This window comes from Gastrolobium bilobum, unplaced genomic scaffold (genome assembly GCF_033153095.1).
Source record: "Gastrolobium bilobum isolate Gb01-03AN ecotype WA unplaced genomic scaffold, APGP_CSIRO_Gbil_v1 utg19125, whole genome shotgun sequence".
Taxonomy (NCBI): Eukaryota; Viridiplantae; Streptophyta; class Magnoliopsida; order Fabales; family Fabaceae; genus Gastrolobium; species Gastrolobium bilobum.
The window spans coordinates 19,101-36,097 of NW_026895862.1; the positions used below are offsets into that span (position 1 = coordinate 19,101).

The 16,997-nt window shown below is 35.2% G+C and overlaps 1 protein-coding gene across 8 annotated transcripts; it reads left to right on the forward strand.

Moving 5' to 3' along the window:
• The first annotated feature begins 4,771 nt into the window (after positions 1–4,771).
• On the forward strand, positions 4,772–15,841 carry LOC133296477 (glutamate receptor 3.4-like). Of its 8 annotated transcripts, none has more exons than XM_061495472.1 (7): positions 4,772–4,867; positions 5,355–5,724; positions 6,331–7,676; positions 7,900–8,177; positions 8,322–8,353; positions 8,442–8,851; positions 15,127–15,841. In XM_061495472.1, exons 2-7 carry the CDS (start codon positions 5,430–5,432, stop codon positions 15,565–15,567), a joined length of 2,802 nt encoding a protein of 933 aa, XP_061351456.1. In that variant the 5' UTR covers positions 4,772–4,867; positions 5,355–5,429; the 3' UTR covers positions 15,568–15,841. The 8 variants fall into 8 exon arrangements, with proteins under 8 accessions (XP_061351456.1, XP_061351454.1, XP_061351453.1 ...); XM_061495470.1 differs by having other exon boundaries at positions 4,813–4,912; XM_061495469.1 differs by having other exon boundaries at positions 4,818–4,912; positions 5,320–5,724.
• Positions 15,842–16,997: the final 1,156 nt, after the last annotated feature.

The following is a 16,997-nucleotide window of genomic DNA, read 5'->3' on the forward strand; positions in this document are numbered from 1 at the left end:
AAGTATTTGTTAATTGTAACCTTTTATCAAAATTAGGGGTATACAAAAGAACCAAAAGAAATAAACTATAAATTGAACTGAATTGCACTTAAAAGAATTGATTTTAAAAATCAGTTCACAGGTGCAATATTGTAGTTCTTAGTCTGTGAAGATACGTTGTTAGGTGTTCCACTTTTTTTGTTCCATTGAAAAATGAGTTGATTTTTCAAAAATCAATTCATGAACCGAACTGTTTATAAAAAATCAGTTCATGAATCAAATTAGTCTTTTTTTTCTTATTTATTTATTTAGTGTCATTTTTTCTTTATTTTTATTACTTTATTTCTTTAATTTTTTATTTTTACTTTACTTTTATTTTTTTATTTTTCTTTATTTTTATTACTTTATTTCTTTAATTTTTTATTTTTAATTTACTTTTATTTTTTTCTCTTATTTATGTTTATATTTATTTTATTTTATGTTTTTTAATTGTTTATTTCTTTTTTTTTAAAAAAAAAAATTCTATTATCATTTATATTTTTTTTTATCTTCTTATTCTCAATCTTTTCATGCTTTTCATTTGGGTTCATAATTGTTTTTTTCTAGATTTAAAAACCAATTCAGAACTGGTTGATAACCATTTTGAGCTAATTATGAACCAATTCATAGCTTGTTAAAATAAAAAAACCAGTTCTCCGAATTGAATTTTCTCAAAGAAAATTGAACTGAACTGAATTGTGTACACCGTTAATAACAGTCATGCTGATCTTCAGATTCAAGACATATTATACTGACAACAATTTTTTTTCTTCTCTACTTTTCAATCATTTTTCTTTTTCTCTCTCTATTTCTCTTATCTTATTTATTGTCTTTTTTTCTTTCTTTCATTTTTTTTATTTTTTTCTTAATATTTTTCTCTCTTATGTGTTTTTATTTTTACTTTATTTTTTAATTATTTATTATTTTTTTAGTTTCTAGTATCATTTATAATTTTTTTTTTTATCTTTTTTTCTTCAGTTTTTTCATACTTTTTCTTTCAGTTTAAAACTCATTTTAAAAATCAATCCTAAATTGATTCAAGATCTCAGAACCAGTTATAAACAGAACTAAATTGGTTTGAAAAAATAAACCAATTCAATTCTCTGAAATGAATTATTTTTTCCAGTTTAGTTCGTTCGATAAAGAAAAAAGGAAACGAACTGAACCGTGCACACCCCTAATCAAAACTATGTACCAATCTGTCTCTATTTACCATGTTGACAGCAAGTTACTAGAGTAACTGGGCCAGTTACTCGAGTAACCGGCTCAGTTACTCTTGTAACTCAGGCAAGTAAGCAACTAAAATTTGGATCCACGAATAATTTTGATTCAAACCACGTTCTAATGTCTTAAACATGTATAAATAGAATTCGAATGAGTGTTTGTGGGTCCTTTACTATTGAGGACATTCCCCTTCAATTCAAGGCGTGAAAACATGATTTTCTATTGATTTTCAATATGACTTGATAAATTGGGTTCATTTTTTTTATTAATCCATGTTTATTATTATATCATGCACACACATATTTGAACTTTATATATGGGTTTGAGGGTCAAAACAACTGAGAACAATCTTCATCCAAGCTCTTTATACCCTACACTAAATTTACTAAAGTAAGTTTTATGTACATTTTTATGCTCATGTTGCATTGCTTTCAAAGATTTATGCCCATTTACTTTGTCATTTCTGAAATCCATGAAGGGAGCATCTTTTTGACCAAATCCCCATGGAAATCACATAGATCTCAAAAAGTTACACGAAATAGAAAAAGACACATGATTTGGACAATTGAGTCAAATATTATGCCCTTTCAAAGTTTACACAATTTTAGGGTATAAGACTTTATCCCCATGAACTTTATTTTAAATTAACGGATTTTGAGTTCTCCATGAACTTTGTTTCCTACATTTTTCATTTTGCTCGGCTATATTTGATGTGATTTGATGCTTGTTTTGGTCCTCTGTTGCGAGTTAATCAAACTTAATTTCAGATGGATTTGGGAAACATATTATGACTAAAATGAAATTTACGATTGGGAAGGACTAAAAGATAAATAAGATAATAGATTTTGTTATAAATTCAATAAACTTAATATACTAGTTAATATTAGAGGTGCATCCCCACACCACATCCTTTATAGAAGGTGGACTATAAATCTTCTTTAATGCGACGTAACTAGCCACCAACTAGTCCTAACATGAAAGGAAGACGTTTATAGGATATCTAAAATTCAAAGCACGAACAAGAATGTGAAAAAGAAGAAGCATTTTTCATGATTTAAAGGATACATTTCTGTACATTCTATCATAGGTTGTTTGAGTTGACTTATAAGTTTTTTTAACTAATTCATTTTTAATTTAATTAAAAATAAATGATTGTTCATATTAAATAAATAAAATCATAACAAGCAAGAGTTAAAAAGATTTTTCTTCTTTTATTTTATTTAATAAAATAAAAATCTTCTCCTATGCGTTTTCTGGTCGGCCTCTCTAGGCCCAACGAATAGGTCCGAATGCTAATGATCCATGTCTAGAACTTTCTAGATAGCACTCCATAATAAGCCATGGAGCCTCATAATAGAATACCCCTTCCTCGTTGCACAACTGCCCATCGTACACTGCAAATGGATGCAAAACGCCTCACTGCAATGTCGAGGCAAGGCTAATTGTGTGCTCAACTTTTCCCCTCTCTCTCTCTCTCCTGCGCTTGAGGAATACCCACTCCCCTATATATACCTCTCTTCTCCCATTGAAGAGGCACCAAATTTTTCCTACTTTCATGAGCTGTTACTCTGCTGAGATTTAGAGTCACCAAAACTGAAACACACCTCCTCCGTTGCAAAAATATCTCCTTAACACTTGGGTAGCTCATATTGTACCTTGGTCTATACCATTACTACTTTAAGTATCCCTATATTGACATACTTAACATCTCGGAAGATACATTCTTGGTTCTAAATTCATAATAGTTCAATACGAATGAAAAATAAAAATTATATTTAGGATAACTCTACTTAAACCCTAATGATATTTGTATTCTTAAATGATGTGACATAAAATATGGTTAAGTAGTATAATCATTGTATAATTTAGTTAATCATATTATATCTAGGTATAAGGTTAATACTTACAGAGTTACAGGGGTTGTTAGAGGTGGCAATATGAGTTGAACCCGACTGGTCAACCGGCCAACTTGCCAAAACGGGACGGGTTGGGTTATACATTACAAGCCACCAACCCGCCTCAACTCGCTCCGCTTAGTTGTGTGTCAAAACGGGTTGGTGGCCAGTTGGCCCGCGGGTTATTTTATTTTTTTACTATTAGGTAGTATTTTATTCGTCACTAAACTTTTCTGATATAATTTTTTTTTATTTTAGTACTCCTCTAGAAAAAATAAAGAAGAAAACCTTTGTTTATGCCAAAAGTTATCCATATATGGAGGCAAAAATAAATTTCTAAAAAAAATCGGATTGAATATTAGTTTATATTTAGGCTTGAGATTGAGAAAAAAATTAAAGGAAGTGTGAAATAAAAATAAATATTTTTATAAATTTTATATAATTTATTATTATTTTTTAATTATTTTTTATTTTTTAAATGTGTTGACCCGCTAACTCACCTTATAAAGTTGATATTTCTAACCCATGACAAGTCAACCCATCTGTCACATTTTTGACGAATTGAGTTCGGGACAGCCCGTTTTTCCTCCTCCAGTGATTGTGCATAATCTTTGTTTTTTTTACACAAAATTGGTAGGGCATTGTGCACATGTGGTTAATTTTTTTAGACCCACACTCTCACGGGTGTTTAATGGAACGTGTTTCTCGTCCAGGCAAAAGTTTTTTTTTTAATTATTTCGCGAAAAGACACGAAGGTGAATCTCGAATTCTACTCTTCACGACGGGTCCACTTAAGGGCCCACTTTCATTATCACGTATTCATAATCTTGGAAAGAACAATGCCCATTTTCCACGTGGGTTGAATTGGGCCGTTTAAGAATTTATTATATTTTTATATCAATCTTTTTTTAAATTTAAAAAGTTACAATATGTATTTATTGTGTTAGAATCTAACTTGTATTTTAAAAAACTAAGAATAATAAAGTTAAAATTATAGTTTATCTAATCATAAGATTTTTTTTTAAGTAAATATTCTTTTGGATCCTCAACAAAAAAATACGGAATTCATTTTAATTTTTTTTAAAAAAATACTCATATTAGTTCTTTTTGAAGAACTAATATGTGTCTTCTTTAAATTTCAAAGGAATTACAATTTCAAAGAACTGAAATTTCAGAAGAACCATAAGTTGAATTTTTTTTCTTTTAAGAAATTAAAATGAGTTTCGTGTTTTTTTTGTCGAGGACCTAAAATGAATTTATTTATTTTTTAATTCTATTATCTTAATTATTCTTTTGGGACGAATCATGTCCCCATGTATTCTCGAACTGGAAAAAAAAAGGTCCACAGAAAAATGTGAAATTAATCCCAAATTTAACTGCATTTTAACTATCCAACTTTGTGCCAAAAAATGAGACTCATAAGAATTCTAGCATCATATTACATTAAATAAAATCATGAATAGTTTTATGTGAGATAAGATTCCTAACGCAATCATTGAAAAGGACTAGCACGAAAATAGCCAAAACCAAATCAAATCATGTCTTTCCCAATGTTTGGGGTGCCTCATGATGTGGTGTGTGCATCGCAGGCAATATAGTAATTTAACATTCATTTGTCTAATGATTCCATAGTGGAAACTTTTTATGAGCACAATAAACTGCTAAGATGAATATGATGGAAAGTGAGGGAATGATTCTAGTCTTGAACGTGAAACACGCTAACTGTACAAGTAAACCACGGTTCCAAGCTTTTATCCTTTCAATTCTGATCTCGAGTAATCTCAGATACTTTCATATTCTTAACTTCTTGTTGAGGTTTCTGTCGCATATTATATTGTTTACTTTTTTCATATTATTATTAATAAATTAGACACATGGGTTTAGTTTAACTTCTCCAAGTCATTAATATGCATATTTAATAGTTTTCTTTCTTTCTTTTTAATCTGGGTAAGAGGTATCAAATTTTAGAATCGAAACTGTAGATACCATAGACTGTTCTTGTTGAGTGCTGAAATCTAGTTTTGTGGGGTTCTGTTTCTGTTTCTGTTTCTTTGTTGTTGTTTTTTTTTTTCTTCCTTGAATGAGTTCTTATTTCTTAGAACCTTTGGACTCATGGGTTTGTCTTCTTTTATCCAACTATGATGATGCTTTGTTTCTGTTGTTCCTCTTTGTGCTGCTTCAGAAACGGTTTGACTTTTGCACTTGACTTGTGCTTAGTATAAACTGAAGAACTGGAGCTGAAAATTGCACACTTTTGGAGCTTTTTCTCAAAGTGAGGACCCTCTTGGAAGCATGGTTATGGTCAAGACATTGTTCCTCTTGGTTTTCTGCATGTGGGTTCCCTCAGAAGTTGTGGGGAGGACGGTACCTTCAGCTACCACTGTGAATTCTACTGTTTCTTCAAGACCCAAGGTTGTGAAATTTGGAGCCCTATTTAATTTTAATTCTGTCATTGGAAGATCAGCAAAACCTGCTATTGTGGCTGCTGTTGATGATGTTAATTCTAATACAACCATTCTCCCTGGCATTGAGCTGCAAGTTATTTTACATGATACACAATGCAATGCGTTTCTTGGAACAGTGGAAGGTATTTGCCAAAACTTCAAATTTTGATTAGCTACAAGATGATGTTTCTTTTTTTAATTGAAGACTACTTTTGGAATAAAACTACCAACAAAAAAGAAACGGTTTTTATAGGAATATACTTATCAATGTAAGAGTAAATGGTCAATAACATTAGTTTTAAGTAAAACCAATATCAATTAAAATGTAAAAAAGTGTGATTTTAATTTAAAGAGTATATTATATGGTTTCTTGCAGAATTACTTTTCTTTGAAGTTTGCCTCTCAATCTTGTTAAATCACATTCTGCTTGACTGACTACCTGCACCAAGAAATGAAACTTTACTGGACCAAAAACATTAAGCTTGATTAATATAAATATCCCCTTATTGTCCCCTTTAGTAAGCCTGCAGCAGTGGTAAAATGGCTCCTTTGTGACTAAAAGATCATAGGTTTGAATTTGAGAAATAGTTTCTTTGCAAATATGTAAGGGTAAGGCCGCATATAAGGATTTCCCTCATCCCTATCCTCCCTAGTCGAGGTTTAATGGGGAGTGGTTTATTGGCCCCTCTATGTATTTGTCTGTGGGGAAAAGAAGCAAACAAGCTTGATTAATCTTGTTGATCATGTAGCTCTGCAGTTAATGCAGAATGATGTGGTTGCTGTCGTTGGTCCACAATCCTCTGGAGTGGCTCATATCATCTCTCATGTTGTTAATGAACTCCATGTACCTCTTCTGTCGTTCGGGGCAACTGATCCAACACTATCTGCTTTGCAATACCCATATTTTATCCGCACTACCCAAAGTGACTATTATCAGATGTTTGCTATTGCAGACTTTGTTGATTATTACAGATGGAAGGAGGTAATTGCTATTTTTGTAGATGATGATAATGGAAGGAATGGAATTTCTGTATTGGGTGATGCATTATCAAAGAAACGTGCCAAGATCTCTTACAAGGCTGCATTCCCTCTTGGAGCCACAGAAAGTGATATCAGTGACTTGTTAAATGAAGTAAACTTAATGGAATCACGGGTCTATGTTCTGCATGTTAATCCTGATTCCGGTTTAGCAATCTTTTCTATTGCCGACAAGCTACGAATGATGAGCAATGGTTATGTTTGGATTGCAACAGATTGGCTTCCTTCAGTGCTGGATTCGTTAGAGCCTGCTAACACTAACACAATGGATCATTTACAAGGGGTTGTGGCTTTTCGTCATCACATTCCTGATACTTATCTCAAAAAGAGTTTTGTCTCAAGGATGAAAAGCCCTAAAGCCAAGGACACTGCAAGCTTCAATTCTTATGCATTTTATGCATATGATTCTGTTTGGTTAGCAGCTCATGCCCTTGATGTTTTTCTCAATGAAGGTGGGAATATATCTTTCTCCAATGACCCTAAGTTGCGTGACACAAATGGAAGCATGTTGCATTTAGCATCACTTCGTACTTTTGATGGTGGCTCACAGTTTCTCCAGACAATTTTGAGAATAAATTTCACTGGTCTGAGTGGTCAAATTGAGTTTGACATGGATAAGAATTTAATTCATCCAGCATATGATATTCTTAATATTGGTGGTACTGGATCCCGTAGAATTGGTTATTGGTCTAATCACTCTGGTCTTTCAGTTATAGCACCTGAAATTTTGTATATGAAAAAATCATCTAACACTTCTTCAACGAGCAATCAACAACTATACAGTGTTTTATGGCCTGGTGAGGCTACAGCTACACCTAAGGGATGGGTATTTCCCAACAATGGAAAGCCACTGAGAATAGCAGTGCCAAACCGGGTAAGCTTCAAGGAGTTTGTTGCTAAAGACAAGAACCCACCATGGGTACAAGGCTATAGCATTGATATCTTTGAAGCAGCCTTAAACTTGTTGCCTTATCCTGTCCCAAGACAATATATATTATATGGAAATGGCGAAAGGAATCCTAACTACAATGAGCTCGTGGAACAGGTTGCACAAAATGTGAGTTTCTAAATCTTATGCAAGCATTGATAATGTATGGTCTAACAAGGACTGCAAGTAGCCATAATATGGATTCCAGTTGTGGATATTTTTAAATGTGGTATCTATAAGATTGATTTGAAATAGGGTATCTGATTTCCATGAGTGGTTCAAGGACATATAGAACACTGCTATGATTTTCATATTCTGGTAATTATGTTAATTTGGTCCTTTCCTTGTTCAGAACTTTGATGCAGCTGTTGGAGATGTTACAATTGTCACAAACAGGACAAGGATTGTGGATTTTACTCAACCTTTCTTGGAATCAGGGCTTGTTGTTGTTGTTCCTGTCAAGGAGGAGAAGTCAAGCCCTTGGTCTTTCCTTGAGCCATTCACTACTCAAATGTGGTGTGTCACTGGTGCTTTTTTTTTTTTTGTGGGAGCTGTTGTGTGGATTCTTGAGCACCGGCTCAATCCTGAGTTCCGTGGGCCACCAAGAAAGCAACTTATCACAATCTTTTGGTTAGTTTGTTTTAAGTTTTTATCCATTCCAAAACATTGTTTATCCGTGAAGATGATAAAAGTTCCTTTTTTAGCTTTAGGAGGTGTATGACTTACTCTAAAATTAAGTGATATTTTTGCTGAGATTAGCTCCTTTTTTTGCAGGTTTAGTTTATCAACAATGTTTTTCTCACACAGTACGTACCCTATAGATTCTCATTATCCTTATTTTGTATGGTACATTGTAAAATTCTCTGACTTGATTGCTTCTTTGACTTGGCATAGGAGAGAACACTATGAGTGCTCTTGGGAGATTGGTGCTAATCATATGGCTCTTTGTGGTGTTAATTATCAATTCAAGCTACACAGCTAGCTTGACATCTATCCTCACTGTGCAGAAACTGTCATCACAAATTGCAGGAATTGACAGCTTGATCTCGAGTACTCAACCGATTGGAATTCAAGATGGGTCATTTGCACGGAAGTATCTGATAGAGGAACTCCATATAGCCGAATCTAGGATAGTTACATTGAAAAACATGCAGGATTATATTGATGCTCTTGAGCGTGGTCCAAGTGGTGGAGGGGTTGTGGCAATTGTTGATGAGCTTCCTTATATTGAGATCTTGATGTCCAGCGCCAACTGTAAGTTCAGAAATGTTGGACAGGAATTCACAAAAAGTGGCTGGGGATTTGTAAGTAATCTCTAGTTGCATGTCAATGGTTCATGATTCTATATGTTTATCCATAAGCTAAGTTTAATACTAATCACGGATTTTAATGTTTTTATAGAACACTAGACAGTTAGAACGTCTCTCTAAAGAGAAAATTACTTTACAAATGGTGATTTGAAAACATTTTATATTTTCTACTAATATCTAAAAATAAAAGTAAAGGGTGATAAGGTTGCTCCTTGTGACCATGGGTTCGTTTCTGGGAAACAATCTTTTTAAAAAAATACAAGGTTAATACTGCATACAATCACTTGAAATAAAAGGGTATTTGAAATATTATTGAATCGTATTTGAATCTGTACATAGGGGTCTCTATTTATAGAGACTTCTTGACCTAATTTTGACCTAATGGGCTTGGCCCAATATACAAGTAACGGACTAAATAAATACAAATAAATGACTACATAATTACTAATAAATGACTACATAATTATTACTTAATACAAATAAATGACTACATAATTACTAATAAATGACTACATAATTACTATTTACAACACTCCCCCTCAAGCTGAGGAATAGATATTTATCATTCCCAGCTTGCTAGCAAGTTCTTGAAATCTATCTGAAGGAAGCCCCTTTGTCAATAGATCAGCTAATTGACGCCCAGTGGGAATGTATGGAGTGGTAATCAACCCGCTATCAAGTTTCTCTTTGATGAAATGGCGGTCGACCTCAATATGTTTAGTCCGATCATGTTGAACTGGATTATGAGCTATACAAATAGCGGACTTATTATCACATAGCAGCTTCATAGGTCCCTCACATTTTATTTTTAGATCATCAAGTACAATTTTCAGCCACAGTAACTCACAAATGCCTTGAGCCATAGCTCGAAATTCAGCTTCTGCACTTGATCTGGCGACACATCTTGTTTCTTACTTCTCCATGTCACCAAGTTACCACAAAGAAACATGCAATAACCAGTGGTAGAACGACGGTCAGTCACGGATCCAGCATAATCAGCATCTGTGTAGACTTCTAAAGATAGATTGCCATCACGTCGGAATAACAACCCTTTACCAGGAGTACCTTTCAGATACTGAAGAACTCTCTCTACTGCCTGCATATGTTTCTCCTTTGGATCGTGCATAAACTGACTGACAACACTAACAGCATAAGCTAAGTCTGGTCTAGTATGGGCCAAATATATCAATTTCCCAACTAGCCGTTGATATTGTCCTTTATCAACTGGAGGACTCTCCTCTTCATAACCCATCTTGTGATTCTGCTCAATAGGAGTATTAGAGGGTTTACACGCGAGCTTTCCTGCTTCTTTGAGAAGATCAAGAACATATTTCCTCTGGCTGATAAAGATTCCTTTGCTCGAATGAGCTACTTCTATCCCTAGGAAATATCTCAGTTTCCCAAGGTCTTTGACTTCAAACTCAGAGGCAAGCTGTGTTTGCAGAATCTGTCTCTCCACAAAATCATCACCTGTGATAATAATATCATCAACATATACAAGGAGCACAGTAAGCTTCCCATTTTGGGAGTTTTGAAAAAAAGAGTGTGATCTCCTTGACTTTGTTTATATCCTAAGGTCATCATAACCTTAGTAAACTTTCCAAACCAGGCACGAGGTGACTGCTTCAATCCATACAAGGCCTTTTTTAATTTACAAACTTTATTTTCTCCCTTCACAGAATCAAAATCAGGCGGAATTTCCATGTAGACTTCTTCTTCTAACTCACCATTGAGGAAAGCATTCTTCACATCAAATTGGTTTATATCCCAATTGTAATGGGCAGCAAGAGATAACAAAACTCTCACCGTATTCATCTTTGCAACTGGAGCAAATGTTTCTTCATAATCAATGCCATAGGTTTGAGAGTAACCTTTGGCAACTAATCGAGCTTTGTATCTCTCAAGAGTTCCATCAGAATTATATTTCAGGGCATCAGGGGTGGCAATTTATGACACGACCCGCCAACCCAACCCGAACCCGACACGAAATTTTCGTGTTCGGGTCAACCCATTTATTAAATGGGTCGTGTCCGGGTTGAAGAAAAACAACACGAAAAAATTCGTGTCGGGTTACAGGTTAACCCGCAAACCTGCCGACCCGCAAAATTATAAGGATGTTCTGGTAATTTTATGTCATGGTATAAAAACTAAATGTTAGGGTTTTAACTCTTCTCTCTCTTCACTCTCCGCGGCCCAACCCTTTTCTCTCTCACTTCCAAAGTTCAAACACTCAGCTACTGATCTTTCTCTCTGTTGGCGATCTCTCGTATGTCTGCAAACCTTCTTCCACCTCAACCAAAAGGTACGCATACTGTCCGCAAATTTATTAAGTCTTCTTTCATTTTTTTGCTTTATTCACTTTTGTCGTTTTATATATATACTGTATATATATATATATTTTGTTCCTGACTTCCTGCGAATGAAATCTATACCCACCGTTGCTTTACTGAATATATATATATATATATTCAATGGATCATGTTTCACGGATTCAAGAGTTATAATTTTCAAAATTTGTGAGTAACCCACCGTATATTGTTATGCAGTTTTCACAGGTTTCAATTTTAAAATTTTCTTTTTAAAATAAAAATAAAATAATATATCACATTCCTTTGTTATGCCCACCGTATAGCTGTGCTGGTTGTTAGTTATTTGGGTTTTATTTGTTATATAAATTTCTTATCTATATTATTGTTATTATTTGTACATGTAGATGGATTTTGAATCACAAAACAACGCTGAAATGATGGACCAGGAGGTTGATGTTCGAAATGCAAATGTTGAGGATGCTAATAAAGTCGGTTCGTGTCGGGTTGGGTCGTGTTGTGTGGTGTAAAAGCAGGTTGTACTCAAATTCGGGTTGTATCGTGTCAACCCGTTTAATTAACAGGTCGTGTTCGGGTTCAGTTTTATAACACGAATTGTTAATCGTGTCGTGTTCGGGTTGAGCTTATTCGTGTTCGTGTCAGAACCAGGTTGACCCGAACCCGACCCAAGAACACGAATTGCCACCCCTACAGGCATAAACCCATCTGCACCCTACTGCTTTCTTTCCAGTAGGTCTATCAATAACCTCCCATGTTTTATTTTTCTCCAATGCATTCATCTCCTCTTGCATGGCTTGAGCCCAATTCCTATCTTTCAAGGCTTCATGTACTGATTTTGGGATTGCAATAGAGTCTAGTGCTGAAACAAAGCTTTTGTGCTGCACAGAAAGATTAGCAGAGGAAACAAACTGGGAGATAGGATATTGAGTACAAGAGGGACAAGATTTCTTGGGACAAGCTCTTTTTCCTTTTCTAAGAGCAATGGGTAAATCATCAGAATCAGTAGTAATGGGTAAGTCATCAGAAGTATTAACATCATGTTCAGAAATATGAGATTCAGGACTTACCAGTGGTTCAGACGATTGAGGTTGCTGCTGAGACAATGTGGGTTGTTTCCTTCTTTCAGGTGTCATAATCTTTCGTATCTCTGGTGTACTTGATGTATCAATCACATGAGAATCAGTCACAGGAGGATTACTCACAAGAGGATCAGACACAGGAGGAACAGACAAAGGAGAAACAGACACAGGAGGAACAGGACCAGGTGGAGGATACACTGACATAGGTAAAGGAGTAGACACTGATGATTCAAACTCAAAGAAGGGAGGTGATGAGATTTCTGGTGAAGGATTCTCCCCCTGAAGATGAGGACCTTGGAAAAAGGACTCAGATTCCTGAAATGTAACATCCATAGAAACAAAAAATTTCCTACTACTAGGGTGATAGCACTTGTAGCCCTTCTTATCAGGAACATAACCAAGAAAAACACATTTAATAGCCCTAGGGTCCAACTTACTGCGATGATGTTTATGAACATGAACAAAAGCAACACACCCAAACACTCGTGGAGGAAGACTCATCATAGTTGGAATAGAAGGGAAAAAAAAGTCATAGAGTGAATAGGACTTACATGGTCAAGTACCCGAGTGGGTAAACGGTTGATCAAGAATGCTGCAGTAAGAATAACATCTCCCCAATAGTATTTGGGTACATGTGTCTGAAACATTAATGCACGAGCCACTTCAAGAAGGTGACGATTTTTTCTTTCAGCAACCCCATTCTGTTAGGGGGTGTCAACACAAGTAAGTTCATGAATCATACCGTTATTTCTTATAAATTGGGAAAAGCTATGATTAACATATTCAATACCATTATCTGTTCTTAGTCTCTTGAGTTTTTTACCAAACTGGGTCTCAATCATTTTATAAAATTGAAAGAACAGTTGTGGTACCTCAGACTTTTCACGCATTAAGTACACCCAAGTTACACGAGTGCAATCATCAATAAAAGAAACAAACCATCTATTTCCAGAACCATGAGGGACTTTAGAGGGACCCCAAACATCAGAATGAATAAGATCAAAAGGTTCAACACTCTTAGTAATACTAGAAGGAAAAGACACACGATGATGCTTAGCAAATTCACAAACATCACAATGAAAAGACTCAACAGATTTAGACAAAAACAATGACGGAAATAAAGATTTGAGTAAACTAAATGGAGGATGACCTAAGCGCTTATGATGAAGCCAAATCAAAGAATTAGCAGTTGATTGACCATGAGACATCAAGATGTGATTTGTTACTTTATTTGCAGGAGATTGTGACATCAGATAGTACAGCCCACCTTGCTCTTTAGCACTACCAATCGCCTTCCCCGTGGCGAGATCCTGAAAAACACAATGGGTAGGATAGAAGGTTACAGTACAATTCAAATCTTTTGTAATTTTATGAATAGAAAGAAGATTCGTGGAGAGTTTAGGAACATGAAGAACATCCTTAAGATGTAAGGACTGCTGTAAGTTTATGTCACCAGATCCCGCAACTGATGTATGAGAGCCATCAGCTACGGCTATTGTATGAGTTCCAATGGTAGGATGATAAGAGGTAAAGGAGTCAGCACAACAAGCCATATGATCAGTAGCACCAGAATCAACAACCCAAGAATGTTTAAAATCATTACATGAAGAAAGGAAATAATAAGTTTTGGAGCTCATACCAGTCATAGTCAAAGCACTAGTATCAGATGGCTTACTCATAGAATCAAGAATGGTTCGGAGCCGTTCCAACTCATCTGGACGAAATGCAGGTTGGGTCTTATTAGGTGTAGGAGTTATTTCAGAGGAAGTAAAATGCGCTTGACCACGCAACTTTGCCATCTTTTCTAAGACAAATTGCTTTCCATAAAGGCGAAAGCATAAATCCTTGATATGACCTGTTCTTTTACAATAAGAACACCATCGATCATCTCTCTTAGGTCTAGAAGAGGTACCATCATAAAATTTTGAAAAAGAACTCCTTTGAGAAGAGGCCATACTGCACAGAAAATGGTCAAAGAAAAGCTCCAAGAAGCCAAAAAATCACAAATAAATACCAAACGATGTCCGATCAAAGAGAGGAGCACAGATCCAGAAAGAGGATGAAGGGACGATCAAGATAGCGGTGGTCCGATCCGGAAAAATGATCTCACGCGCCGCCACGCGCCGGTGAGATTGGCTGCACGTGGACTTCACTCGCGGTTGAAGGGGCGGCGCGTGTGGGCGCGTGCGGTGGCCGTCCGGTCTGAAATTTCTGGAGCAACGTCGTCCGGTGAGCGCGGTTTTTTCTGAGTCTGTTCGGAGTTGAAAAACCACCGGGAAAGGGTCCAGTTGTGATGAACAGATGCTGTCTTGTGATGAAGAATAATGGAGACGATGAACAGTAACAGAGATCTAGTATAACAGAGATCTTCTCGGTCCAAGAGGTCCCCGGAAAAAAAAATCCGGTGGCGGCTGATGGCAGCGAGAGACAAAAAGAATAAAAGGTTCTTGTTCTAAAGACAATAGGCGCGGAAGCAGAGCCCTCAGGATCGAGAGCTCTGATACCAACTTGAAATAAAAGGGTATTTGAAATATTATTGAATCGTATTTGAATCTGTACATAGGGGTCTCTATTTATAGAGACTTCTTGACCTAATTTTGACCTAATGGGCTTGGCCCAATATACAAGTAACGGACTAAATAAATACAAATAAATGACTACATAATTACTAATAAATGACTACATAATTACTACTTAATACAAATAAATGTCTACATAATTACTAATAAATGACTACATAATTACTATTTACAACACAATCGACCTTCACCTTTACCCTCACAAGACGGGGAGCTTTGTGCATGTGTACTCGTCATTTCTATATCTTTTATATTGTTCTCATTTCTTGTTTCCCTGATAACAGGCATTCCAGAGGGACTCTCCCCTTGCTATTGACTTGTCAACTGCTATTCTCCAACTCTCTGAGAATGGGAACCTGCAAAAGATTCATGACAAATGGTTTAGTAATGAAAAGGAGTGTGCAACCACTAATGTTAGTCCAGACAAACTATCTCTGACAAGCTTCTGGGGTCTCTTTCTAATATGTGGCATTGCATGTGTCCTAGCTTTGATTGTATTCTTTGCTAGAGTGTTATATCAATATACCAAGTTCAGCCCAGAGCCTGAGGAGGTTGATGAGGAAACTCAACCAAACAGGCTCAGAAGAACAAGCAGAACTCCTAGCTTCAAGGACTTGATTGTTTTTGTAGATAGAAAGGAAGCAGAAATCAAAGAGATACTTAAGCAGAATAAAAAAAGGAGACGCAGCCAGAGCTTGGAGGGGATATCCAATTCACCTACCTAGTAACCCCTGCATTTTGATTGGTGTATTTTTTTTTGTTTCCCAACCAGTTCATTGATTACTCGAGTAGTCCGGTTCGAGCAGTGGAATATTGTAAGTTGTAGTTTTCCTATAGTCTTCTTAAATCAAACAACAATCTTATACCTTAGCAATTATAACATCAAGAATCTTAGAACTTTATAATTTTCACTGAGTTTCTTTTGATTTTTTAAAAGAACTTGAAGCTTGATTTTTATCCCTTGACGGCTATGGTGAGAGAGGAGAATATTGTTATTTCAAAAACAGGACCTTGTTTCTCGTTAAATAAGATAATTTCTTTAGGATGCTAACTTCTATCAAGTAATCTCATATTGCTCTTTTTTTTATGCCTTATTATAGTTTAGCTTTTAATGGTTTAATTAATTATTTATTAATCTCTGCATAGGTCACACTTTTCTCCTATTAACAACTTTGAATCAGTGACTTAATTGTCACACTTTTCCAATTTTTTTTTAATAAACGTGGCAATTTGGTCAAGTCTCAACAACTTTTCTCTAGATATTATGTTAGGAAGAGTATCTTGTTTCATCTTAAATTAGATAACTCTTTTCCATGTGCTAACTCAATTATAATATTTTTCATTATTTATTTAATGATCCTTGGATAAGTCACATCCGTCTCACATGCACTTGTCTTGCATGAATGTCATTAACACGGTATTAAAAACAAAAAACAAAATAAAAAATTGTTAGTTTTGATTTTCAAGTCATATACCTAGATTTAGACAATCATGTTTAATTGTACCGCAATTCCCATCCTTGTATGCGTCAATTGCTAAGCCTATGGTGGTCCTTTTATAAAGTGAGCTTATTATAAGAATACGAATATAGGCAAGGGTTCCAAGACCAGCATGTTCAATGTACCCTTGTGTTAATTAATGCGCACTGTGACATTTATTCAAGTGTTAACGTGAGCTCTTGTTAGTTGTCTAAGCCATTAGGGCAAGCTAGTGGTGAGAGGGGGGGGGGGGGATAATGGCTAATAAATGTTGCATTCGATTCCCATTGTATTAAAAAAAAAAATTCCACTTTTGATAACTTGGGTTTTTACAGACCCTTAATTTAGTAATAAACCATTCTCCTAAAAAAATAGGAAAAAAAAACAGCAAATTCAAGCTTGATGATCGGATCCTATGCGGTCATTACACTAATCTCCAAAACTATTTATATAATCATGCATTATAAAATCTGCAAAACCGCATTACTCATTGAATAATTTCATAACTTCACTGTATGTGGTTGTCTTTCTTAAGTTGCATAATTGAAAATGATTCATCAACTCAATGAGACCACTGCACATGTTTGGCATGGCAACACGTGTTCATTGATGTTGTCTTGTTCCTCAAAAGCTGCATTTTACTTTTCAACTCAAAATAAAAAATATTTTAATATTTT

Excerpts from the sequence above, each read along its gene's own strand:
- LOC133296477 (XM_061495472.1), top strand. The coding sequence starts at position 5,430 with ATGGTTATGGTCAAGACATTGTTCCTCTTGGTTTTCTGCATGTGGGTT. Across the intron at positions 5,725-6,330 it reads GTTTCTTGGAACAGTGGAAG|CTCTGCAGTTAATGCAGAAT; the intron begins GTATTTGCCAAA and ends TTGATCATGTAG. Across the intron at positions 8,852-15,126 it reads CAAAAAGTGGCTGGGGATTT|GCATTCCAGAGGGACTCTCC; the intron begins GTAAGTAATCTC and ends CCCTGATAACAG.